Raw genomic sequence first — 24,457 nt, 5'->3', positions numbered from 1 at the left:
CCTTAAAAAAAAAAAAAAAAAAGAATGTCCCATGCAGCTGGGCATGGTGGCGCACACTTGTAATCTCAGTGGCTCAGGAGGCTGAGGCAAGAGGATCACAAGTTCTAAACTAGCCTCAGCTCAGCAGTTTAGCAAGGCCCTAAGCATCTCAGTGAGACCCTGTCTCTAAATAAAATATTAAAAGGGTCTGGGGATATGGTTCAGTGGTTACATGCCCCTGGGTTCAATCCCTGATATAAAAAAAAAGAATGTGCCATGAAATATTTGGGACTAAATTATACTAAAGTGTTATTCCTGTTAATCTGAAATTCTAGTTTAACTGAGTATCTTGGATTGTATCTGGCATCCTTACTCCCAGAACCTCCCCTTCCCCATGCATAAGGAACCTCTCTACCCGTCTTGCATCTATGGGAGCTCTTCACCCTTGGTCCTTATCCTGTCTCTCCCACTTCTGCAGGGATGTAGCACGGGGCTACGAGAATGTGCCCATTCCCTGTGTCAATGGTGTGGATGGGGAGCCCTGCCCCGAGGATTATAAGTACATCTCAGAGAACTGTGAGACATCCACCATGAACATTGACCGCAACATAACCCATCTACAGGTAAGTGAGAGCCCTGGGTCCGCCACAGAGCCACCAGAGCCACTGAGTACAGTTGAGCAAGTAGGGTGCTTTTCTAGGTTACATGAAGGTATCATAAATAGGAGTTCATGGTGGCCTTGGGGACACCCCTATCAGTAATATCTTAATTTCCTCTCAACCTGAGACCGTCACCAACCATTGTCCTAAAACATGGGGTCCCAGAGAAAGAACAGTGCTGGAGTGCAGACAGCACTGGGAGCTGGGCCATTGCCGATCCGGGGTTAAGTTGACCCTCTGCCTCCCACCCCAGCACTGCACGTGTGTGGATGACTGCTCCAGTTCTAACTGCCTGTGCGGCCAGCTCAGCATCCGCTGCTGGTATGACAAGGTACATACCCCTCACCTGGACCCAGACTCTCTGCCATTGTTCCAGAGGAGCTGGCTGATAGCACCAATTCCCTGGGATCTTGTTCCTCACCTACCCTGTCTGGGAAGTGACAGAGAGGGCAGGGCAAGGCTGAGGATTCCAGGGACACTTCCAGGGCAGAGCTGGGCCTCTGCCTAGGTATATGCAAATCAAGGGTGATGCCTGTGTTTCCTGGTCTCTGACCTCAGCAATGCTGCGGCCTCCTCGACACCTCCCTGCCTCTGGGTTGAGATCAGCAGTGGGTTTTTCTACGTAGTGTTTGTTGGGGGTCTTGGGCAGCTAAGATGTGTCCCACACAAAAACCACTGTTCTCGCCTCGGGTCTACTCCCCAGGATGGGCGGTTGCTCCAGGAATTTAACAAGATCGAGCCCCCCCTGATCTTTGAGTGTAACCAAGCCTGCTCCTGCTGGAGAAACTGCAAGAACCGAGTGGTGCAGAGCGGCATCAAGTAATACCCCTGCAGCCCCCATCACCCGGTCTCACCTACCACTCACTGCCCCATCTCCTCTCCTGGGGCTTTTCCAGGTCCTTGCACCTAGTATCTCCCTCTCTCCCACCCCTAGGGTACGACTGCAGCTCTACCGAACAGCCAAGATGGGCTGGGGTGTTCGCGCCCTGCAGACCATCCCCCAGGGGACCTTTATCTGCGAGTGAGTCAGCTGGGGGTACCTTGGCACCTGTGGGCACAGTCACTTCTGACTCCAAGCCTCCCTCTGCCCTCCTCCCTGATGGATCACATCTCTTCTGCCCACTTCAGCCAGCCATCTTTGACCTCCACCCCACAGCTAAGGGAGCCTACCTCCACTCTGCCCACACTGCAGGGCCATCCATCCCTACTGTCCTGTTTTCCCTTCCCTCCACCTCAGTGTATTTCCAGACCTCACACATCTTCTCCCTGCCCTGCCTCTGTATGTCCTTGGGCAAGTTGCTTAATCTCTCTGAGCTTTAATTTTCTTGTCTGTAAAATGGAAGTGATAACAGCAGCCTGCCACCTACTTAAGGGCCTGTTTATCTCCATGACTTCTTTCTCTGCCTTCTACCGGCTGGCTCCCTATACCCTGGCCCTCAAACTTATTCCTTTGGCCTGGTAGGGGGAACCCTTGTTTGCCTATTCAAGGGACCATTGAGCTTCTCTCCATTATGTCTTCTCTCAAATTCTCAAACAAGTAGCCCCCTCCCCTTCCTCCTGGACCATCCTCCCCCACCATCTGCTCACTGCCTGTCCCTGCCAAAATCTGCTCTTGCCCTCACCTTCTGCTGCAGCCGAAGCCGCCTCACAGTCATTCTGCTGCACTCCTACCCCCAATATGTGTCCCAGTCCTTGTTCTGGCATTTGCCCATTCCTATTAGACTACCTGATCCCATGATGCTGCCCTCACCTCTGCCCAGCCCATCCAAAATTGCTATCTACCAGTTCCTCCTGCTGTCCAAATGTGGGCATTCTCACCCCCAAGCCACTCCCAAAGTTCCTCATTGCTTCTTCTCTTCCTGCAGCCCAGTCCCTCTTCTGTCACACAGCCCTGCATCGCCCACCACCTGCCCTGTGGTTCTAGGACACAAACCTCCCAGTGTCTAAACCCAGACAAACTTCCCCATCTGAGCCTGCTGTCCCTGGGTGCTAATGCCCTTAGCCACAGAGGCCCAGCTCTGTCTCCACACTCTCTAGGCTCTAGCCGTTTTCTCTCACCTCCCACCACTGTTTCTCCAGGTCTTCTGGGGCCCACAGGCTTCTGGGATTTCCCTCCTACCTGCCTATTGTTCCAGGTCTCCAGTGGGGACCCCAACTGGCAGAATTGTATCTTGGGTTGTGCCCTCACATGCCTATCTATATCCCCCTTCCTCTTCTTAACACCCACCCCAGAGCCGGGGACTGCCCACTACCCGTCCCAGGCGATGTGTGCTCCTCTGTGTACCCGCTGTGCCTTGGGTCACCCACCACAGCCCCAGCGGTGTTGATCTGTGAGGTCCAAAGATAGTAATGGGGCATCTGAGGAATGAAAGAAGAGGATTCTGTGGGGTTGTAAGGAGAGACCGCCCTGCTCACCTTTAGAACCACTGTTTCCTGTGCAACAGGTATGTTGGGGAACTGATCTCTGACGCTGAGGCTGATGTGAGAGAGGATGATTCTTACCTCTTCGATTTAGACAACAAGGTAGGCAGGCAGCTTCTAAAAGCCCTGCTCCTAGTGGCTAGGTTTCTGGAACCCCCTAGGAAAGGGAAACCTGGGGAGGAAGGACTGAATGGTCAATGCAGAGGGGATGACCAGGCAGGCAAGGTGGGGATGGATATGAAGAGTGATGTCCTTCCCCTCAGGATGGAGAGGTATACTGCATTGATGCCCGTTACTATGGCAACATCAGCCGCTTTATCAACCACCTATGTGACCCCAACATCATCCCTGTCCGGGTCTTCATGCTGCACCAAGACCTGCGATTCCCACGCATCGCCTTCTTCAGTTCCCGAGACATCCGGACCGGGGAAGAGCTAGGGTGAGGCATCTCTGGGCTCTGCCAGGAATGTTGGGGATCAGGCAGGGATTGAAGGGAGCTTCTTAGACTTTATCATACAAAGTGTCCCCTAGAGAGCTTGCTTGTGGTTTTTATTTGTTTGTTTGGTACCAGGGATTGAACCCTGAGCTTAACCTCTGAGCCACATCCCCAGCCCTTATTTTATTTTTTATTTTTGAGATGGGGTCTCACTAAGTTGCTTAGGGCCTTGCTGAATTGCTTTGAACTTTCAATCCTCCTGCTTCAGTCTCCTGAGCTGCTGGGATTATAGGTGTGCTCACTGTGCCTGGCACTGCGGGGGCTTGTTAAAACTGTCCTGAGCATCAGCAAGATTCTGATTCACTAGATTCGGGAGGGGCCCCAGGAGCCTACATTTCTAACCAGTTCCAAGGCAGTGCTGAAGCTGCAAGTCCATAGAACTTAAAAAGATTTAGAATGTATCTGGCAAAATGGGGCTGGGGACCTGAGTCCTTCATGGGAAATGGCATCCTCAGAGTCTTTAGAGTAAGGCTCTGGGTGCCTGAGTCCAGATTATACAAGTATCTGTGCTCCTCTGACAGGTTTGATTACGGTGACCGCTTCTGGGACATCAAAAGCAAATATTTCACCTGCCAGTGTGGCTCTGAGAAGTGTAAGCACTCAGCCGAGGCCATCGCCCTGGAGCAGAGCCGCCTGGCCCGCCTGGATCCCCACCCTGAGCTGCTGCCGGAGCTTGGCTCCCTGCCCCCTGTCAACTCCTGAAAATGGACCACACCTTGTCTCTCCCCTGCCCCAATGGCCATCAGCTCAGCAGCTGCTTCTGCCACCTGCTGCTCACAGCCCAAACCTGGGGCACTGCCACCTTTCCTGCCCACTACCCTTCACACATTCCTCAACCAGAGACTCCAGCCAGGCCCTGGAGGTCTGATGGCCCCTCTCCCAGAGCTGGTTCCTCCCTGGGAGCATGACTTCAGGGCTGGCCACCCCCATCTCCCATCCTCAGCTGAAGTTTGATGAATTGAAATCTGGCCTCTATGCCAATTGGGTTTTTTGTTGTTCTCAATAAACTTTGGGTTTGGTAATAAACTGGGTGATTGTTGTAAGGATCTGAAGCACTCAGCCAGAAGGATGGTGGGTTCAAGGGGCAGAGCAGGGTGAGAAGCAAGCTAGGCAGCGGGAGGGGAGGGGGGGACTGGAGGAACAACTGGTCTAGTCAAGGACTTAAATAAAGACAATTCTTAACATTTAATCCTTAGGAGGGTGTCGGCCCAGGTATACCCCAGTTATGGTACTGCAAAATTTCTTATTGGCGTGTGCCAGTTCCTTCCCACCCTGGTCTTTGACACTGAGCAAGCAGCCTCTGATCCTCTGGTTCCAGGCTCAAGCATCCTGGCCCCACTGGTCACAGAATTGTGGATTCGGAAGGAGGAACTAGAGTGTGTCGGGGACCACAGCCGGGGGTGGAGCTGTGACGTGTGGGAAGGCGGGGCTGGTGGCAGGTGAGACGCCTGGTCTCCTGGGCTGCAATCACTCCGGGAGACTGAGCCATGGGAGGAAAGCAGGATGAGGACGAGGCCTATGGTGAGACTGAGGGGAGAAGCCGGGGCTATGTGGAGGGAGGGAAATTGGCAGGACACGGTGGCTGAGACTGGCTCCAGGGAGAGGAACTAAGGAAAGTCCTGGGTCCCTGAGGAAAGAGCCCTGGAAACAGGAGCAGGTGGAAGGAGGTAGAATCAGGGTCCTGGGGAGAGGATAGGGCTCAGAGCCTGGGGGCCATTGCTGGGGAGCATTTGTGGAGTGAAGCTGGAGGAGGTGACAGGATTTCAGGCTTGCACTCTGGGCTCTGAGGGTCGGGAAGGGGTGGGCAAACAAAGCCCAGATGAAAAGTGGCAGGGTTGGGGTCATGAGCAGGACAACAGGGCTCAGGATGCAGGAAGAACCTGGTGGGTGAAGCTGGAGCCTCTGTGAGGAAGAGTCCAGGAGTCAGTGTGGACTCTGGGTCTCTGAAGCCGAAAGGTGCCAAGGCCTGCCAGGCAGTCTCTGTGAGGAGTGGGAGCATGTGATGTTGAGTGGGCTGGGGTCTACTTGCAGGTCTCTGCAAGGAATGGCAAGAGAAGTGGGTTCTGCTAGGATCCCTATGAATAGTTGGGGATAAGGGTCTTACTGGAAATGGCCCTGTGACCTGCCTTGGCGTCTCTGTTAGAAGTAAGGAGTCTGTCTGGAGTACTTTGAGGAGTAGGACCAGGACTGGGATTCCTGTGAAGAGTAAGGGCCAAGGGGAGAAGGAGCCAGGAGCTGGCTTCCAGAATCTGCGAGGAAAAAGGGCTAGGAGTAGGGAGGGAGCTGGGGACCAGCCTCCAGGATTCCTGTGAGCAGCAAGGGCTGTAGCCTGCCCACAGAGATCCCCTTAGGTCTGGAGGGGAGACAATCCTGAGTGAGAAGCCTGGAGAACCAGGTGTTCCCTAGAGAGGGGGGGGAGGGGCCCAGGACACTCCCCAGAAAACTTCCTGGAGCAGCTTTGGATCAATCATTGACCTCATGCCCATAAGCCAAGGTGGGACAGAGTCCAGAGCACCTGGGCAGAGAGGATCCCACCCCTTCCCAGACTCTGGCCCAGCCTTCTGCCCTCCCTCCTGGTGCCCACAGTGAGACCCTGGCTGCCTGGCCCCACCTCCTCCCTGTGTGTACTCAGGGAGGACCAGGAACAGGACGTGGCCACAATCTCAACAGCCAGTCAGCTCAGGTGTCACCCTGACTAGCACCCAGAGCTCTGTGGTGGCTGCCTGAGAACTGAGGTCCCTTTGAAGTGGGGTCCCCTCTATAGGGGTCCTCTTTTTCCAATCCCCAGGCCCTTGCAGGGGTTGACACCCTAGGCTCAATTTTTTTTTTTTTGTCCATGGCTTCAGGTCAGAGAGTGAAGATAGGCATTGGTTCTGGGGCAGCTGTGATAAGGGGCTGGGACACCTCCCTGAGGGGCTCTGGACCTGGGAAGTCCAAAGCAGAATGTAGAGAGAGGAGAAGGATAAGAGTGGGGACTGAGAGCCCCTGAGACACAGTGTCCCACCTCCCACCAGCTAGAGGGAGCCTTGAGAGAAATGGGGCCAGGGGACCAAGGCTATTTCCCAGACAGGCAGCCTTGAGGTGTGAGCCTTGATCTGGAAACAGAAAGTCCCCCTCCCCACCCCTGCCTGTCATCTGGGTGGAGTTTAAGGTGAGCAGTTGAGCTGCTGACCAGGCGTGGATTCCTGGATTCTGCAGTTCCTGCTCCCTAGATTTCCCCTCCTGCCAGCCCTGCCCTGGACAGGATCCTGGGGCCAGGAGGGACTCCAGAGGAACAGACTAATGGAGAAACCCCTTCAGGGCCTCATTCTCCACACTTTTCTCCATGCCCCGCAGGGAAACCTGCCAAATATGACCCCTCCTTTCGAGGCCCCATCAAAAACAGGTGAGTTCTGGTCATTGCCCTGGGGGGCAGGGGAGTCTGGTTTTTTATTTTGTATTTGCTAAAATATCAGTAAAAAAAAAAAAAAAAGAAAGAAAGAAAAAATGCTACCCCAGGGTATTTGTTGTGTCTGGTCAGCAGGGAGCTTCCTGGTACTGGTGATACAGGGGTGTATACATTTGGGGGAAATTCACCCAGCTGAGTACTTAGGACTTGTCCTTTTTATGTGCAGTACTGGGGACTGAACCCAGCTCATGTTCTACCCCTGAGCTATACCCACAGCCCCTGAGTTGTGCTTTTCTCTGTCATACTTTAGAAGAAAGATACCCAAAAAAAGGTTTTCTTTTAAAATAAATAAATAAATAAGCTGGGCACAGTGGTGAATTCCTGTAATCCCAAGAAAGAGGCAGAAGGATTGCACATTCTGGGGCAGCCTCATCTATTCAGCCAGAGCTCATCTCATTATATAAAATAAAAAGAGCCAGGGATGGAGTTCAACCGCAGAGTGTCCCTGTGTTTCATCACCAGTACTTCAAACAATACATGAAACCTGCTAATACCCACTCTCCAGCATTTCCCAACTCACCAGCAGACCCTTGGGGACTGTCCCCTTCCCCTCACCAACTCCCTCCATTATACCTCCCCAAAGCCTCCCCAGTCAGACTCCATTTCTTTCCCAGGAGCTGCACGGATGTCATCTGCTGTGTCATCTTCTTGCTCTTTATTTTGGGTTATATCGTGGTGGGGATCGTGGGTGAGTTTCCATCTGTGCAGCGTTGGAATGGTGGGTGGGGTGATAACCCAGAGGTACCACCCCATAGCTGCTCCCTGCAAGCTCCTGCCCTCCCATGATCCATCTGTGTATGTCTGTCTTCAGCTTGGGTGTATGGAGACCCCCGGCAAGTGCTCTACCCCAGGAACTCCACAGGTGCCTACTGCGGGATGGGGCAGAACAAGTAAGTACAAAGATAGAAAGAGTAAAAGGAGGGAGGTAAGGTGGGAGTGGGCAGGAGATGGCAACAGCCTCCCATCCCCCAGCTCAGGCAAGAGAACCTTCATGCTCTTCTACACTCTTCCCGTTGTTCCCACCCCACCCACACCCTCTCTGAATCTGATCACACCAGAGCCCTCCCTTTGCTGGACATTTAGTTTGAGTCCCCCAGAACTGAGAGGACTTAGCCAGAACGTGGTAAATTGCATGGTTTTAGAGTTCAGAGATGGCTGTTTAGATTTGGCTAAGTTTTGGTTGTATATCCTTCGACAACTTACTTAACTTCTCTGAGCTTGATTTCCTCATCTGAAACACAAGGATGATTATAGAAGTGATGCTGTCAGTCTCCACAGGCAGGAAATGTTTAATAAATAATCAACCCTCCAGCATTTACATAGTGTTGACTATGTTCCAGGCAGGCAGTATACTTTACACATGCTCTCTTTAATGCCTCATGATGTAGATACTATCATTTTATAGATGATGGATCTGAGTCAGAGAGATGTTTAGTGACTTGCTCGAAGTCATAAAGCTAGTAGGAAAGGATTAAGCTACAGAATTGATGCCCTCAGCCATTCCTTAGCTGTTGTGATGGGAGTTGTTCTGGGAAATCATCTAGTTTCTCCCTTACCTCCCCAGAGGAGCTAGGACCAGGTGCTGGATGTGACTCCTCTAGGCCACAGGGGGTCCACTGTACTCTAGGGGAGTGACCTCAGTAGATCCTCCCCTCCCCTAACACCAGATGAGGCCCTGAGCCCACTCTTCCTCTCTTCCTGCAGAGATAAACCCTATGTCCTGTACTTCAACATCTTCAGCTGCATAGTGGCCAACAACATCATCACAGTCGCCCAGAAGGGACTACAGTGCCCTACGCCCCAGGTCAGAGTCCAGGGCTGCCTCTGCCTCACATGTCCCCAGGGCCCCAGGTACTAGCCCCTTAGTACATTCTCTGCTCCCCAGGTATGTGTGTCCTCCTGCCCGGAGGCTGTATGGACAGTGGAAAAAGATCAGTTCTCGCTGACAGTTGGAGAGGTCTTCTATAAAGAAAAAAAGAACTTTTGTCTGCCAGGGGTGCCCGGGAATATGGTGAGTACTGCCCCCGACATCATCACTGTCACTCAGGAGGGCCCACAATAGGATGGAGTAGCAGGGGAAGTTGGGTAGAGGATCACTGATTGGTGTTCCTGGGAAGGGTGGACCGGCTGAGCCCTGTGGTAGTGGTGGTGGCAACAGTGGCAGTGGCGGTGAGGGGACCCAACTTCTCCATCCTGTTCTATGTCTGTGTGTGTGTTCTGTTCTCCCTTCCCCACCCCACAGACGGTACTCCAAAGCCTGCAACAGGAATTCTGCCCCAGTTTCCTCCTGCCCTCCACTCCAGGTGAGAAACACAGTTCCCTCCTCAGGCATCATCTCCTCCAATATTTATTTTTATTTCTCAAATGAGGAAACCAGAGAGTAAAGAGAGTAAAGCCACACAGCTTGTCAGTGGCACAAGTGGAATGAGCAACAGGTCTCCATTTCTCTCTCTGCCGTGTGACCCCACAGTCAGACCATCAGTGTTTTTCAGGCACCTGCTATGTACCAGGCACTGGGGATAAATGTGGGGAAGGTAGAAATTGCTCTGGGCCTGAGCTACATTGTAGGTGGAGAGATCAGAGATGGTCATAGAGACTGTATGAGAACCCCATGAAAACCCCATGGAAGAATCTATACATACATGCTACCCCTTTGCATAGGGGAAAAGACTAGAAGGATATCCACCCAGCTGTTACAAATGAATGTGAGTGGGTGGTGGGGTTGCAATTGGTCTTTATCCTGTATGTTTTCCTTTGCAACCTCAAATACACACACGTGTGTGTGTGTGTGTGTGTGTGTGTGTGTGTGATAGGGGAGGGAGGGAGTACTGGGGCTTGAGCCCAGTGGCACTCTACCACTAAGCTACCCCCAGCCCCTTTTTAAACTACATTTTGAGACAAAGTCTCACTAAGATGCCCAGGCTGGCCTTGAACTTGCAATCTTCCTGCCTCCTCAGCCTTCCCCTGTAGCTGGGATTACAGGCATGCCTCACCATGCCCAGCTCCCAATACATTTTTTTAATGTAAAACATTTTTTAAATTGTAGCATGAGTAAAGATAAACAGTTTTTAATGTAAGTACAATAAGAAGTGTGTCCAAAGATTGCTCCAAAGTCAGATCTGGATTTAAATTCTAGCACTTTCCCGCTGAGTGATCTGGGCTACTTAACCTCCCTGCACCTGGTTTCCTCTTCTTTGTAATGTAAATAACCTTCCTGGCAAGGTTGTGAGGGTGAATTAAATGGCTCTACATGTACATAACAAGTACCACAGGAGATGGGGATGGGTGAGAAAGCTTCCTGCGGAGGTGAGACTGAGCAAAAGCTGTTCCAGAGGAGTGGGGGGACTTCAAAGAAGGGAGGTGTAGAGTGAGGGGACAATGGAAGGCAGGGTCCAGAAGCTGGGCCAGGGAACCTGGATGGTTTCCAGGCAGAGCCTCTGAAGGTATCTGAGAAGCCAAAGGACACAGAGCCCGGAATGATGAGGTCGTGCTGTGCCCTGGTCTTCCTGGCCCACAGACAGGCAGAGGGTGTCAGGTCAAGCGAGTCGGGCAAAGGAGGCAGATTTAAAAGGGCCGCTGAATGAGGCTTTATTGAGATGTCACTCCCTGGCGGAACTCGATCAGACCCACAGAGGGGACAGGGGAAGGGTCTGAGGAGAAACCGCATGGAAGCTCTATAGGACTGGACCTTTATGGGGCTTACAGCAGGAAGGGAAGGGCTTGGGATAGGAAAAGGTGTTTTTAGGGTCCCTTGCCCCTTTGGAGTTGGTCAGGGGAGTTGGCTGAACTCCAGGATTGGCCAGGGAGTCCTGCTGATTGACAGGCATTAGTCAGGAGATCTGGCTGATTGACAGGCATTTCCGCAGGCATCTGATTGATGTTCCTTTCCCGCGCGAGCTGCTTTGTTCTAAGTTGTCACCACCGACCTAACATTCCAGCCTTTTTGGTGACACAGGGCGGCGAATTTCATCTAGCTACTTCCTGCTTGTTTAGGGGTATCATGCGAGGGGAGTGGCTCGGGTGTAGGTTCCGTGGGAAGGCAACTGTAGGGGTGTAGGAGCATCTGGTTGTAGGTGGTCACGCTGGCAATTTCACTCATTTGCTTTTGAACGAACCTGAGGAGGCAAGGAGCAATCATTAATAGAAGTCCTATTACTAATATAGGAGTGAGAATGGGAGTCAGTCACGCAATGAGGGTTGAGTTTAGCCAGCCTGGCCAAGGGTCATTTGATGGTTGCCATTTAAGCCTTTCACCCAAATGATGGAGGGTGTCAGCATTCTCTTCGACCAATCCAGTTTCATTGATATAATAGCAGCATTCTTCTTTTAGGAACACACAGGTTCCTCCTTTATCTACTGTCAAAAGATTTAGAGCTCGAAGGTTCTGCAATGAGACTTGGGCAAGAGATGTTATTTGTCTTTGTAGGGAAGCGAGATAAGCGGCTGATGCCTCTACTGCTTCCCGAAGTTGTTGTTCAAGCGTCTGAGTAGTGGTTACTGCATAACCAAGTCCTCCTGCCCCGAGTCCAGAGGGAGCGAGGGAGGAGGCCAGGGAGAGTCCAACTACCACTGGCAGAAAGACGGCCCTTCTTGTCCTGGAAAGGGAGGTGGTGACAAGCTATGTTAATTCAGCCTCACTGTACAGTTAATTGGGGGACCAAGGTGGAAGGAACACAAAAAGCAAACGGCATGTTGAGGCTTAGATTTTTTGTTAGGGTACCATTGCACCAGAAAAAGAACTCAGGTGGAGCAAAGGTTAAGGAAGAAATTCGAACAATCTGGTCATAGGGTGCAGAACCTGAGGAAGTGTAGCAGCAAGAGAAGTTCCCTGATGAGTTACGAAAAAGAGGTACTTCCTCAAAGGCTGGAGAGAGGGGTCCTTGGGGTCTAATTGAGGTATTGAGTGGAAAATCAATGGGAATCGCAGTTAATGGAGTACGATCCAAACCTGCGCAGAGGAAACAGTCTGAAATGTTATTCACTTTGGACAAATTGAGAAGCTGAAGGCCTGACGTATTAGGGCCACCTATGAGAAAGGATCAGCTATAGGATGGGCAACTGCATCCAGCTGGTGTTGGAGTTCCTTCTCTTGCTCCTGGATGGTTATGTGAATTTGAGGGAGCACTTGTATATAAGTTCTCTATATTCTGATAGAGGCTGAGGGGTGTTTGGCAAAACCCCACAAATAGAATTTACCATCAACACCAGAAGCCCATTTTGGGTTCCATGGGTCCCAAATAGTCAATTTGGTGTATGCTCGATTCTCATAGCAAGGCTTATCTAGAAAGCATTTTTTTCATGAATTATAAGGGCACCCGCCATAGGTGTCAGGCCAGTGCTTACAGGATTCTTCAGTTTGGTCTGATATGAAGCATAGCATTGCTGAACATAAGTGGGATGAGGTGGCCTGGTTGAATCCAGTAACATTAAGGGTGATGACCCAATTACATCCAGTGAAAGGGCAATCGCCTTGGCCCATAAACTGAGAGTGGGTGGTGCCATCCTGTTGCCATGTCGCTTGGATGTAGAAGCGCCATCTGTGGGTTGGGATAGAAGCTTTAGAGAGATTAATGATTAGTAAAAGAAGGAGAGGGTTGGCAAGAAACTTCCAGTTTGGTGGGCCCCAGCATGGAAGTATGACTGTATGGGGTCATTGGGGGATGTGGAGCCTCCAAGTAATGTTGAGGCCTTTGGAGACTAGTTGAACAACCTGAGAAGTGAAGGCCAGACCATTATCTGACTGGATGGAGGTAGGAAGTCCAAATCTGGAAATGATCTGCTCAATGAGGATGGAGGGGACGGTGTTAGCAGTTTCCCTTGAGGTAGGGAAACTGTAAGAGAGTGCTATCCCCAAACCACAAACAGTTAAATTCTGTGTCAAGGCCTAACCAAAGAGGTAGGGACTGTCCCTGAAGCCTTGGGGTAGGCCTGTCCATGTCAGCTGTTGAGACCTAAAGGATGTAGGGTCTTCCTGTGTGAAGGCAAAGAGGTAATAAGAGTCAGGACGCAGAGGCACTGTAAAGAAGGCAGCTTTAAGATCCAGGATAGTAAAGTGAGTGGTCAAAGGGGGAATATGAGAAAGAAAAGTGTGAGGGTTGGAAACCACCGGGTGGATGGGAATAATGGCCTCGTTAATTAGGTGGAGTTCCTAGACTAAGTGATAGGTGCCTGAGGGTTTGCGTATCAGAAATATGGGAGTGTTGCGGGGGAGTCTTAGGGACTCAAGGAAATTTAGTTTGGGGTTTCAGCTGGGTTCGGACTGGCTTGTGGTGGGAGGCTATGACCGGCGTAGAGATGTCCCAGATCTGGGGACAACTAGGTCAGGTCATTAGAGAGGGTAAGAATTAGAGGCAGAAGGAGATGGGTGGTAGTATTCTTGGGATGTAGTTGGAGGGTGGCTCCTAGTAATTGGAAAACATCTCTGCCTAGGAGAGGAACTAGACAGGATGGAATAACCATAAAAGAGTGTGTGAAAGGGTGTCCCTCCAGGGCACAGGCCAGCTTAGCAGTTCGGTTTGGGGAGGAGGCTTTGTCATCAATCCCCATAACTGAGACCTGGGAATGAAACAGAGGCCTAGAGTGGGCAGGCAAGACAGAATAGGTAGCCCCCATGTCCACAAGGAAGCTTATGGACTTACCCGCTGCATGGAGCATTACCCTGGGCTCAGAGAGGGTAATGGTGGTCTTTGAATCTGGGCTTCTTCAGTCTTCTGCGAACCCCAATAGTTCAAGAGAAGGGACCACCTGACTGGTCATACCCCTGCGTAGAGGCGCCGAGGAAGGGCCAGCCATGGGCAGTCAATCTTCCAATGTCCTGTCTGCTTACAGGTGGGGAATGGCCTGGGAGGAGGCCATGGGTTTGGGCATTGGCGAGCCCAGTGACCTTTGCATCCACATTTGAGGCAAGCTCCTGGCAGAGAGGAATGCTGGTTTCCCCCGTGAAGCTTTTGCTAGAGACATAGGCCTCAGGGCCACTGCCAAGGCCTGGGTTTGGGGTGTTACCTTTTTCTGCAATGGAGCCTGCTTTAAAGGCCATTTTCACCAGATCTCAGATAGGGGTCTGAGGGTTTTCTAATATCATGAGCCGACTGAGTAATGAAATGGATTGTTAACACTGTAGCCCTGGTGGGAGACTCAAGATCCAGCCTAGTGTATTTGGTTAGGGCCTCTGTAAGGCGGTTGAGAAATAAGGATGGATTTTCATCTGGATTCTGGGAAAGATCCTGAAGTAAGAATGGGATCTGTATTTGAATGATCCCTTTAGCAGCAGCCATTTCCTTGAGAAGACAAAGGAGCTTTGGGTTAGCTGGTGGGAGGGCCTGGTGGGACTGGGTATCGGAACTGACAGGAGAGGCATGAGTAGGGGGAGGGGAAAGGGCCTGTCAGTAGAAGAGGTGAGCATAGCGGAGGAGGAGGCTCAGAGGGATCCGGAGAACCCACCCATTGCAGCCAGGTGGGACCCATCCTGCCTGCCCGTTGGAACCAGGCGGCAAAGGGAGGCGTGTGAGAGGAGCCAGCAAGGGAGGGAGAAAGGGCGCATGTCTGGTGGCCAGGCAGACTGGAAGCGCGCAGACAGGGCCGTGGCAGTGGTAGGGAGGGGGAGGGGACGTGGTACCGCTGGGAGGGAGAGCAGACAGAAGGACTGCAGCAAAGAGCAGAGAGACGGTTGGGAGCAGAGAGCAGAAGGAAGGACGGGAGCGAATCTCAAAAAGCCTGAACGTGGTTTCCCATTTCCCTGTCCGGCGACAGAAATTGTCCAATTCAGTGAGGGTTTAAATTCAACAGTTCCTTCTGGGGGCCATTGTGACCAATTATATAACTGCAGTAAAATACCAGGCAGTTCTTGAATGAGCCCTAACTTGGCAGAATTTGAATATAGACACCCAAGGACTTTGGGGTCTAAGGAGAGGACTCTGTTTCCCATGACATTCTGGCACCCTCGGGGGTGAGTGGGAGCAGAAGAAGGCATCCCAAATTCTGTCTGCACTCACCTACAGAACAGATACGGGCCAGGGCAGAGGTTGAGTCGTTCCCTACAGCCTCCGTGGGCCCCAGTGGTTGGCCAACCTGGTTGGGTGGGTGGTTCTCAGGAGGACTGGGACTTCTCCACATTCCCCCAAGCCCTGAACAGAATGGGCGGGGCCTATAGCATGCGTGACTTAAGGATAGACCCCGCAGACAGACAGAAAGAAAGGTTTGGAAGGTCAGGGGAAATGGGAACTTACCCCACTCCTGTCGGCCTGGATGAAGGGAGAGGGAAAGAGCTGCTTAGAAATTTCCCGGTTCGTTTTAAGGGGGAAGGGATGTGTTTCAATCCCCTGAGGGAGAAGCCCAAAGATCCCTTCCCGGGTTTTGGCACCAAGATGTCAGATCGGGCGAGGCAGGCAGCGACCAAAGGAGGCAGATTTAAAAGGGCCGCTGAACGAGGCTTTATTGATATCACTCCTGGGTGGAACTCGATCAGACCCACGGAGGGGACAGGGGAAAGGTCTGAGGAGAAACTGCATGGAAGCTCGACAGGACTGGACTTTTATGGGGCTTACAGCAGGAAGGGAAGGGCTTGGGACAGGAAAAGGTGTTTTTAGGGTCCCTTGCCCCTTTGGAGTTGGTCAGGGGAGTTGGCTGAACTCCTGGATTGGCCAGGGGGTCCTGCTGATTGACAGGCATTAGTCAGGAGATCTGGCTGATTGACAGGCATTTCCACAGGGATCTGATTGATGTTCCTTTCCCCCTCTGGCTGCTTTGTTCTAAGTCACCACTAAGTCGCCACCAAGTCGCCAAGTTGCCACCACCAACCTAACAGAGGGTGGATGGAAGTTGAGACTGGGGTATCACAGGGGTCCATCCAGAGGAGAGGAGATCTGAACCAGGGCAGCAGCAGAGAGGAATGGATGGTAGCCTTGACTCCACGGGGCAAGAGCCCCCTCTTGGCTTAGGAATCCAGAGCAGCACCCGCACCCCCCACCCCTAGTCCCAGGAGAGGAGAGTCCATCCCCTGAGGCATTATGGGCTAGTGGGGGGGAATAGTCTTTACACCCGGCAATCCCTGTTCTCTTCCAGCTCTGGGGCGCTGCTTTCCATTGCCCAACACTAACTTTACACTACCTGAATTCCCCTGGATCACCAACACCACCATTACTCAGGGAATCAGGTAGGCATCGCTCCCCGCCACCCGCATCTATCCCACACCACTTCCAGCCCGCAGTCCCATCTGATTTGGTCTCTCCCCAACAGTGGTCTTCTTGACAGCCTCAATGCCCGTGACATCACTGTTAAGATCTTTGAAGATTTTGCCCAATCCTGGTATTGGATTCTTGTGTGAGTCACCACACTCTCCTCCTCTCTTGTCCTTCCCTTCTCCCCTCCCTGATTCTCTACCTGCTAGTCCCATGTCAGAAACAGAAGGAAGAGAGAAGAGAAGGAGCCAGAGCTCAGAATAGACTCCATGCCCATCAGGATTTATAAGGGGGTCAAATCTGGGGACACTGGATGGCATAAGGAAAGGTATTTGGAAACCTCTGAAAGGAAAACAATTTCAGGAGCCAGAAGTGACCCTCACCTATGTTACTATGCCTACAGTGCCCTAGGTGTGGCTCTGATCCTGAGCCTGCTATTTATCCTGCTTCTGCGTCTGGTGGCTGGGCCCCTAGTGCTGGTGCTGATCATAGGGGTACTTGGAGTGCTGGCCTACGGCATCTACCACTGCTGGGAGGAGTACCGAGTGCTGCGGGACAAGGGCGCCTCTATCTCCCAGCTGGGCTTCACCACCAACCTCAGTGCCTACCAGAGTGTGCAGGAGACCTGGCTAGCTGCTGGTAAGTACCCTACCCGTTCTCCAGCTGCCAGCCACCAGAGCCTGGCCCTGGGCCATGCTGGCCCTGGCCTGACCCTGGCCCTATGCCCACTGTCTCCCCCATCCCCCGCAGTGATTGTGCTGGCCGTGCTTGAAGGCATCCTGCTGCTCCTGCTCATCTTCCTGCGCCAGCGGATTCGCATCGCCATTGCCCTCCTGAAGGAGGCCAGCAAGTCAGAGCCTGTCTAGGAGGGAGATGGGGCTGAGGGTTGGGGTGCAGGCCTGGGGGTGGGGATGCCAGGGAGGTGGCAGGGAGCTCCAGAGGAGAAGGGTATTAGGGCAGTGGGTAACACCACTGGATGACAGGATCTCAGAGCCTCAGTTTCCCACCTGTAAAATGGGTGTATCAGCAGTTGCTACTTAGGGGATTGTCATAAGGATTAAATGGATTGGTGAAAGCCAAGTACCTAAAACTAGCAGGCCTCTAGAAGGGTGGGAGTGGCCATGGTGGATGGAACAGCAGGAGACCAGGCAGGGAGGAGAAGCGGCAGCTTCCTGCCAACCAGGAACCACCAAACTTGTCAAGGAGACCACACTTTGGTGTTTCTCTTTGCTTGCCCAAGTGGCTTCTGTGATTCTAGTCCCCTTTAAGGGTCCCTAGAAGCAAGATATATTGCTTTCAGTTCATTCAGTGAGCACCTGATTTGTACCCACCCACACCAAGCACTGGTGCTAGGAAAGATGAAATTTCTGCCCTACTACTGCCACCCCAGGGACACAGGGCCGACTCTGGCTGTGGCAGCTGAGGGGCCCATGCTAGAGTCAGCCGATCTCAGAGGATGGGTGGGGCTAGGGGCAGGTTGGTGGACAGCTCTTGTCTCTCCACAGGGCTGTGGGTCAGATGATGTCAACCATGTTCTACCCACTGGTCACCTTTGTCCTCCTTGTCATTTGCATTGCCTACTGGGCCATGACTGCTCTGTATCCTTTGTCCACAGTAAAGCCTTGGGGTGCAGGCCTGAGGGGCAAAGAAGTACTTGCCCATATACTGTCAGAGAGCATTTGGCAAATGTACCCTTTTCTCTGTGCAGCAACAGCCCTATGGCTAGACAGCACTGAGTAAGGGAGCACAGGCTGAATTCTAGCCCCCTTTGTACTGTATACAACCTGCACCAGCGCCCAGGAACAGTCCCTGAGGAGTGGCCTATGGAGGCACCATGCGACCATGCTTTCCTTGACGCCCCTCTGGATACCTGGCCACGTCTGGGCAACCCCAGTACGTATACTGGGTGTCCAATGCCAGTGCACCCGGCTGTGAGAACGTACCAGTGAATACATCGTGTGACCCCATGGTGAGGAAAGGTGGACCATGGAGGGGGCTTCAAGAGGGCTGAGGGGACCTTAGGAACTAATTAGCCCAGATCCTCATCAGGCAGAGGTGACTAAGGCCAGAGAGGGCAGGGGGCTCTCTCAAGTTCACATAACCTACCACCACCCTCTATTCCTCTTGCTGACTCACCCATTATACATAATGGAAAAGTGAGGCTGTGACAGACATCATGGCCTAAAGGTGGAAGAGGGGAGGGCTGGGTAGCAGGATATTCCTCTGCCTCGAGGGTTATTAACTACTTCACCTCACTTCAGCTCTGTCCTTCACCCTGTCCTTCTGGGTAGCTGAGAAGGTTAAGTGACATTGGATACTTAAAGTACTTGGTACAATGCCTGGCACCTGATGAGATCTTATAAGCAATGGGGTTGTTTTGTTTTGCTATTTAAGTCTACTTCCCTTGAACACTGTCCTAGGCAGTTCACAGGTGAGATCTTGGAGGTGGGCCTGGAAGAGAAGCTACTTCCTTAAACTCTCCTGTGAGATTCTAGGGCATGGCACTATACTGCTGGGAATTTACTATCCTCAAAGCTTTCACGTCATAGCTGGGTGTGGTGGTGCACACCTGTAATCCCAGAGACTCCGAAAGCTGAGCCAGGAGAATCATAAATCCAGGCCAGCCTGGGCAAATTAGTGAGACCCTGTCTCAAAATAAAGGATTTTAAAAGGAGCAAGACACAGTAGTGCACACCTGTAATCCCAGCAACTCTGGAGGCTGAGGCAGGAGGATTGCAAGTTTAAGGTACTGGGCCCACTCTTTTTATTTTATTTACTTACTTACTTACTTACTTACTTATTTTTTGGTGCTGAGGATTGAACTACCAACTGAGCTATATCCCCAGCCCTTGGGCCCACTCTATTTAAAAAAAAAAAAAATTAATACAGGCAGGTTCGCACATGCATGTAATCCTAAGCAACCTAAGAGGCTGAGACAGGCGCAAGGTCAAGGCCAGCCCCAACAATTTAGTAAGACCCTGTCTAAAAAAATATTTTTAAGAAGTCCTGGAGATGTAACTCTGTGGTAGAACATCAATGGGTTCAGTCCCTCATACCACAAAAACAAGCAAACAAACAAACAACAACAACAAAAAAAACTCAGCTATACTTGCAGAAGACGCACTGGGCACTGGGCACTGGGTATGTAAAGCCCAGAATGCCCTGGTTTCTCTTTGCAACTTGCTTACCATCTACGTGAAAACTGGCGCAAACCTGGTAACCTACAAAGTGGAAAATTGTTTTCTGGTTCTTTGGGGGTGGGGGATATTTTTTGTTTGTTTGTTTTTTGATACTGGGGGTTGAATCCAGGGGCGCTTAACCAGTGAGCCACATTACCCAGTCCTTTTTATTTTTTATTTTAAGACAAATTCTTGATAAATTGCTTAGGGTTTCTCTAAATTGTTGAGGCTGGCCTCAAACTTGCAATCCTCCTACTCAGCCTCCCAAGTTGCTACAGTTACAGGTATATGCCACTGTACCTAGAATTATTATTATTTTTTTCTTATTACAAAATTTCAAACACAAACCCAGTTTCAGAAATTATCAAGATTTTCTTGATCACATTTGCTGGACTGATTTAGTTTTTATATATGCATTTACTTTTCATTATGGACATTTTCAAATGCACGCAAAGTAGGTTCACAGTAGAGTGGTGAATCCCTTTACCCAGAGTCCACCACCCTCAGTTTTCTGCTCTTCTTACTTTACCTATCTCCCTGCCCTCATGACATTTTTTTTCCCCTAACTTTTGTTTTTTGGTTGTTTAGCAGTGCAAACCTAGGGCCTTCACGTGCTGGGCAAGTGCTCTACCACTTAACTACACCCCAAACCTTTAGGGAGTTTATAAATGCAAATTCTGGACATCATGTAAATATGTCAGGATGAGTTTTAAAAGCATAACTTTAGTGTGGAGGCTCACCCCTGTAATCTCAGCAACTCAGGAGGCTAAGACAGGACTGTAAATTCAAGGCCAGCCTTAGCAACTTAGTGAGACCCTGTCTCAAAATAAAAAATAAGAAGGGCTGGGGATTCGGCTCAGTGGTTAAGCGCTCCTGGGTTCAATCTTGAGTACCAAATAAACAAAAAATAAAAAACATAATGAAGGGCTGGGGATGTGGCTCAAGCGGTAGCGTGCTCGCCTGGCATGCATGCGTCCCGGGTTCGATCCTCAGCACCACATACAAAGATGTTGTGTCCGCCGAGAACTAAAAAATAAATATTAAAAAAATTCTCTCTCTCTCTCTTTAAAAAAAATAAATAAATAATAATGAAGACTGTAGCTCAGGGTTAGAGTGTTTGCCTAGCATGCACAAGGCCCTGAATTCTATCCCCAGCAATATAAAAAAATTTTTTGTTAAAAAAGCATAACCACATCTGGGTGTAGTGGTGCATACCTATAATCCCAGCAGCTGGGGAGGCTGAGGCAAGAGGATTGAGAGTTCAAAGCCACTCTCAGCAACTTAGTGAGGCTCTAAGCAACTCAGTGAGACCCTGTCTCTAAATAAAAATATGTATTTAAAAAATTTTTTTTGTAGTTGTAGATGGACAGAAATTTTATTTATTTTATTTTATCTTATTTTATTATTTATATGGTGCTGAGGATCGAACCCAGTGCCTCACGCATGCTAAGCAAGCGCTCTGCTTGAGCTATAGCTCCAGCCCTAAAAATATTTTTTTAATATTCTATTTTATTTTTTAGGTGTAGATGGACACAACACAATGCCTTTATTCTTATGTGGTGCTGAGGATCGAACCCGGGTTCCACCCGTGCTAGGCGAGTGCTCTACCGCTGAGCCACAATCCCAGCCCCTAAAAATATTTTTTTAAAGGGCTAGGGATGTTGCTTAGTGGTTAAGCATCCCTGGGTTCAATCCCCAGTACCAAAAAAAAAGCATAACCACACCAGTTGTGGTAATGCACACCTTTAATCCCACCAATTTAAGAGGCTGAGCAGAAGAATTGCAAGGCCAGCTTCAGCAATTTAGCGAGATCCTGTCTCAAAGTAAAAAAAAGCATAACCACTGTCAATATCACACCCAACAGAATTAAAACTAATTGCTTAATATCAAAATACCCAGTATATTCAATTCACACAGGTGTGGACTTCACACACACCACTGGCTTGGCCCAGGAGACCTGGATGTTCTTGGGCCAGTCCAGAGACAAGGAAGCTAATTAACACCCAAACAACAGACTGAATGCAGTCTGAACCTGGCGATAAGATTCCTAGAAGGAACTGTCTCCCCAGCTGAGGGAGGCTGCTGGGAACTGGTGGAGGTCAGGGCTATGCACTGAAGTCTCTAAAGCTGGACCTGAACCAACCTGTCCTCCTCGCCACCCCCAGGACCAGTCCATGAACTACTCCTGCCCAGGGCTGATGTGTGTCTTCCAGAGCTACGCATCCACAGGCCTAGCACAACGTTCTCTCTTCAACCTGCAAATCTATGGGGTCCTGGGGCTCTTCTGGACCCTTAATTGGGTATTGGCCCTGGGCCAGTGCGTCTTGGCTGGGGCCTTTGCCTCCTTCTACTGGGCCTTCCACAAGCCACGGGACATCCCCACCTTCCCCCTGAGCTCCGCCTTCATACGCACCCTCCGGTAAGCCAGAGGAAGGACCCTGGGAACTATGAGCAATAGAGACCCAGGAGTCCTGGGGCCACTAATTTCCTAATTCCTTCTGCAGTTACCACACTGGTTCGTTGGCATTTGGAGCCCTCATCTTAACCATTGTGCAGATAGCTCGGATCATCTTGGAGTACATTGACCACAAGCTGAGAGGTGAGCCTGCAGTCAAGAGCTGGGGAAGGCCGGGCTGAGCAGCTGGATCCTTGGGGAAAAGCATTGACCAGACAGGAGTTTCCCTTCCTCCCAGGAGCCCAGAACCCTATGGCCCGCTGTATCATGTGCTGCTTCAAGTGTTGCCTCTGGTGTCTGGAAAAGTTCATCAAGTTCCTGAACCGCAATGCATATATCATGGTGAGCTACCAGGGGCAAGCAACTCCTTGGTCTGGCACCCCTTGGCCTAGGCCCCCAAGCCAAATCTAAGAAAGCCCACCACATGTGACTGACCTTCCTACCCCCTCAGATTGCCATCTACGGGAAGAATTTCTGTGTCTCAGCCAAAAATGCCTTCATGCTGCTCATGAGGAACATTGTCAGGTCAGGCTGTCCTGCACTGCCATGTGGCTCCCCCTCAGGTCTCCCACCCTAGTCTGGCTTCCTAAGCACACTGCGTTCAGAAGGACCCTGAACTTGGTTTAATGCTTTGTTATAGCCATTTTGAAATGGGAATAACTTTGATTTCAAACAAGTCCCTGCAAATTATGTAGTCAGCTGTTCTTCTAGGCCTCTCACCCACAACCTACCCTAATTGCTGGTACAGGGTGATTGTCCTGGATAAAGTCACAGACCTGCTGTTGTTCTTCGGAAAGCTGCTGGTGGTTGGAGGTGTTGGTAAGGACCAAGATTGGGATTTGCAGAGTGGGGGTTGGAGGCGTGCTGGGGAGCTGGAAAGGTGACCTCAGAGGAGCAGCACTGATCTTGGGAACTCTCCCACAGGGGTCCTGTCTTTCTTTTTCTTCTCTGGCCGAATTCAGGGGCTGGGTAAAGACTTTGAAAGCCCCCACCTCAACTACTACTGGCTACCCATTATGGTGAGTGACTCTCCTCTGTGACTCAACCCCCAACTTCCCAAAAAAATCCCAGTAGCTCCAACCAGCCTTGTGTCTTCCAGACCTCCATCCTGGGGGCCTACGTCATTGCCAGTGGCTTCTTCAGCGTTTTCAGCATGTGTGTGGACACACTCTTCCTCTGTTTTCGTGAGTGATACCCCTAGCTACCTTCTCCCCAACCTAACAGTACCCTACTGCCAGGCTTTTTTGGAGATTTGGTGCTTCTAGAAACAGCAATTTGTGAGTTAAAGAAGCCAGAGGGAAACTCTTCTGAAATCCTAAGGCCAGGGGTTTGGGAAACAAAGGAGGGAGTGAATCCCCAGGCTGGTGGGCTCTCCCATGTGGCAGGCATGGTGGCACACACCCGTAATCCCAGCAACTCAGAAGGCTAAGGTAGGAGAACGGCAAATTTAAGGCCAGTCTCAGCAATTTAGAGAGCCCCTGACTCAAAATAAAAATTTTAAAAGGTGGGCATGTGACTCAGTGGTTAAGTGCCCCTAGAGGTTCAATCCCCAATACAAAAAAAAAAAAATCCAGGTCAGTCTGGGAAACTTAGCAAGATCGTGCCTCAAAATAAAAAATAAAGGGTTGGGGTTGTGGCTCAGTGGTAGAGTGCTTGCCTCACATGAGGCACTGGGTTCAATTTCGATTCTCAGCACCACATATAAATAAATGAATAAAATAAAGGTCCATCAACAACTAAAAAATAATAATAAGTAAAAAGGGCTGGATGATGTAGCTCAATGGTAGAACACCCTGGGTTCATTCCCCAGTGTTGGAGGACAGGGGAGTCACAAGAGAGACTTCCCAGCAGGTGGCTGTAATGAGAGGGTATTTTCATCCTACAAAGTACATCCATTTTATTAATTTTTTGTATTATTTATTTGTTTTTTTGTTTTTTTTGTTTATTCCGGGGATGATACATGCCTAAGCAATCCATGTGTGCATCTGCTGCAGATAGGATCCAGGGCCTTGTGCACACAAAGCACATGCTCTACCACTAAACTACACCCCTACCCATGCGCTAAGCAGGTGACATGCTGCTTAATCTTTATGACTCTATGAAATACATTCCTGAGATTACATAACCTGCCCTGTAGATCACAAAATCTGCCTGAAAAACATCAGCAGGCGGTGATACCCCCGGGACTGGAAATAAGCGGCTAGTTTCGCAGTCCCAGCAGTCCCAGATTATTTCCCCCTGGGCATGGCCCCACCAGGGTTCACTCTAACAACGCTATGTTATGGCTAGTGGAAGACCTGGAACGGAACGATGGCTCCCTGGACCGTCCCTACTACATGTCCAAGGGCCTCCTCAAGATTCTGGGCAAGAAGAACCAGACGCCCCCTGGTGACAAGAAGAGGAAGAAATGAGAGACCAGGCCCTGACCCAGTACTGCACCACGCCTGCACAGACGCCCAGTCACATTATGCCTTACAGACCCCGATTTTGTAGCTAAATGATTTTATTAAAAGATTGATTATTTTTTTCTCAATAACTGTTATTTTTATTCCCTCCAAGACCACACGGTGCCTCTCGCATCCCACCCACCGCCGGTACCTTTAAATTAGGCCCCGGCCCTGTTACACCTCCCTAAACTTCAGCC

The 24,457-nt window shown here is 50.7% G+C and overlaps 2 protein-coding genes across 3 annotated transcripts in view; both read left to right on the top strand.

Moving 5' to 3' along the window:
• The window catches only part of Ehmt2 (euchromatic histone lysine methyltransferase 2), a 15,771-nt gene extending 11,190 nt beyond the window's left edge, over nt 1–4,581 (top strand). For both annotated transcript variants that reach the window (XM_015487462.2, XM_015487461.2), the window contains 7 exons: nt 458–602; nt 892–969; nt 1,342–1,457; nt 1,573–1,659; nt 3,083–3,161; nt 3,323–3,498; nt 4,077–4,581. In XM_015487462.2, the coding sequence (XP_015342948.1) occupies nt 458–602; nt 892–969; nt 1,342–1,457; nt 1,573–1,659; nt 3,083–3,161; nt 3,323–3,498; nt 4,077–4,257 (862 nt within the window). In that variant the 3' untranslated portion in view covers nt 4,258–4,581. The remainder of the gene's footprint in view (nt 1–457; nt 603–891; nt 970–1,341; nt 1,458–1,572; nt 1,660–3,082; nt 3,162–3,322; nt 3,499–4,076) is intronic.
• Nucleotides 4,582–4,978: 397 nt separating this feature from the next.
• Slc44a4 (solute carrier family 44 member 4) lies at nt 4,979–24,346 on the top strand. Its single transcript, XM_015487460.2, has 21 exons — nt 4,979–5,076; nt 6,892–6,940; nt 7,618–7,691; nt 7,815–7,893; nt 8,708–8,807; nt 8,889–9,014; nt 9,246–9,306; nt 16,064–16,154; nt 16,238–16,321; nt 16,583–16,818; nt 16,930–17,029; nt 17,685–17,777; nt 18,046–18,148; nt 21,524–21,777; nt 21,863–21,957; nt 22,052–22,155; nt 22,265–22,338; nt 22,562–22,632; nt 22,738–22,832; nt 22,913–22,997; nt 24,103–24,346. Exons 1-21 carry the CDS (start codon nt 5,043–5,045, stop codon nt 24,222–24,224), a joined length of 2,130 nt encoding a protein of 709 aa, XP_015342946.1. The 5' UTR covers nt 4,979–5,042; the 3' UTR covers nt 24,225–24,346.
• The last annotated feature ends 111 nt before the right edge of the window (nt 24,347–24,457 follow it).

This window comes from Marmota marmota, unplaced genomic scaffold, assembly GCF_001458135.2.
Source record: "Marmota marmota marmota unplaced genomic scaffold, marMar, whole genome shotgun sequence".
NCBI lineage: Eukaryota > Metazoa > Chordata > Mammalia > Rodentia > Sciuridae > Marmota > Marmota marmota.
The sequence above is the reverse complement of the archived record's forward strand: the minus strand, read 5'-3'. Positions and strand labels throughout refer to the sequence as shown.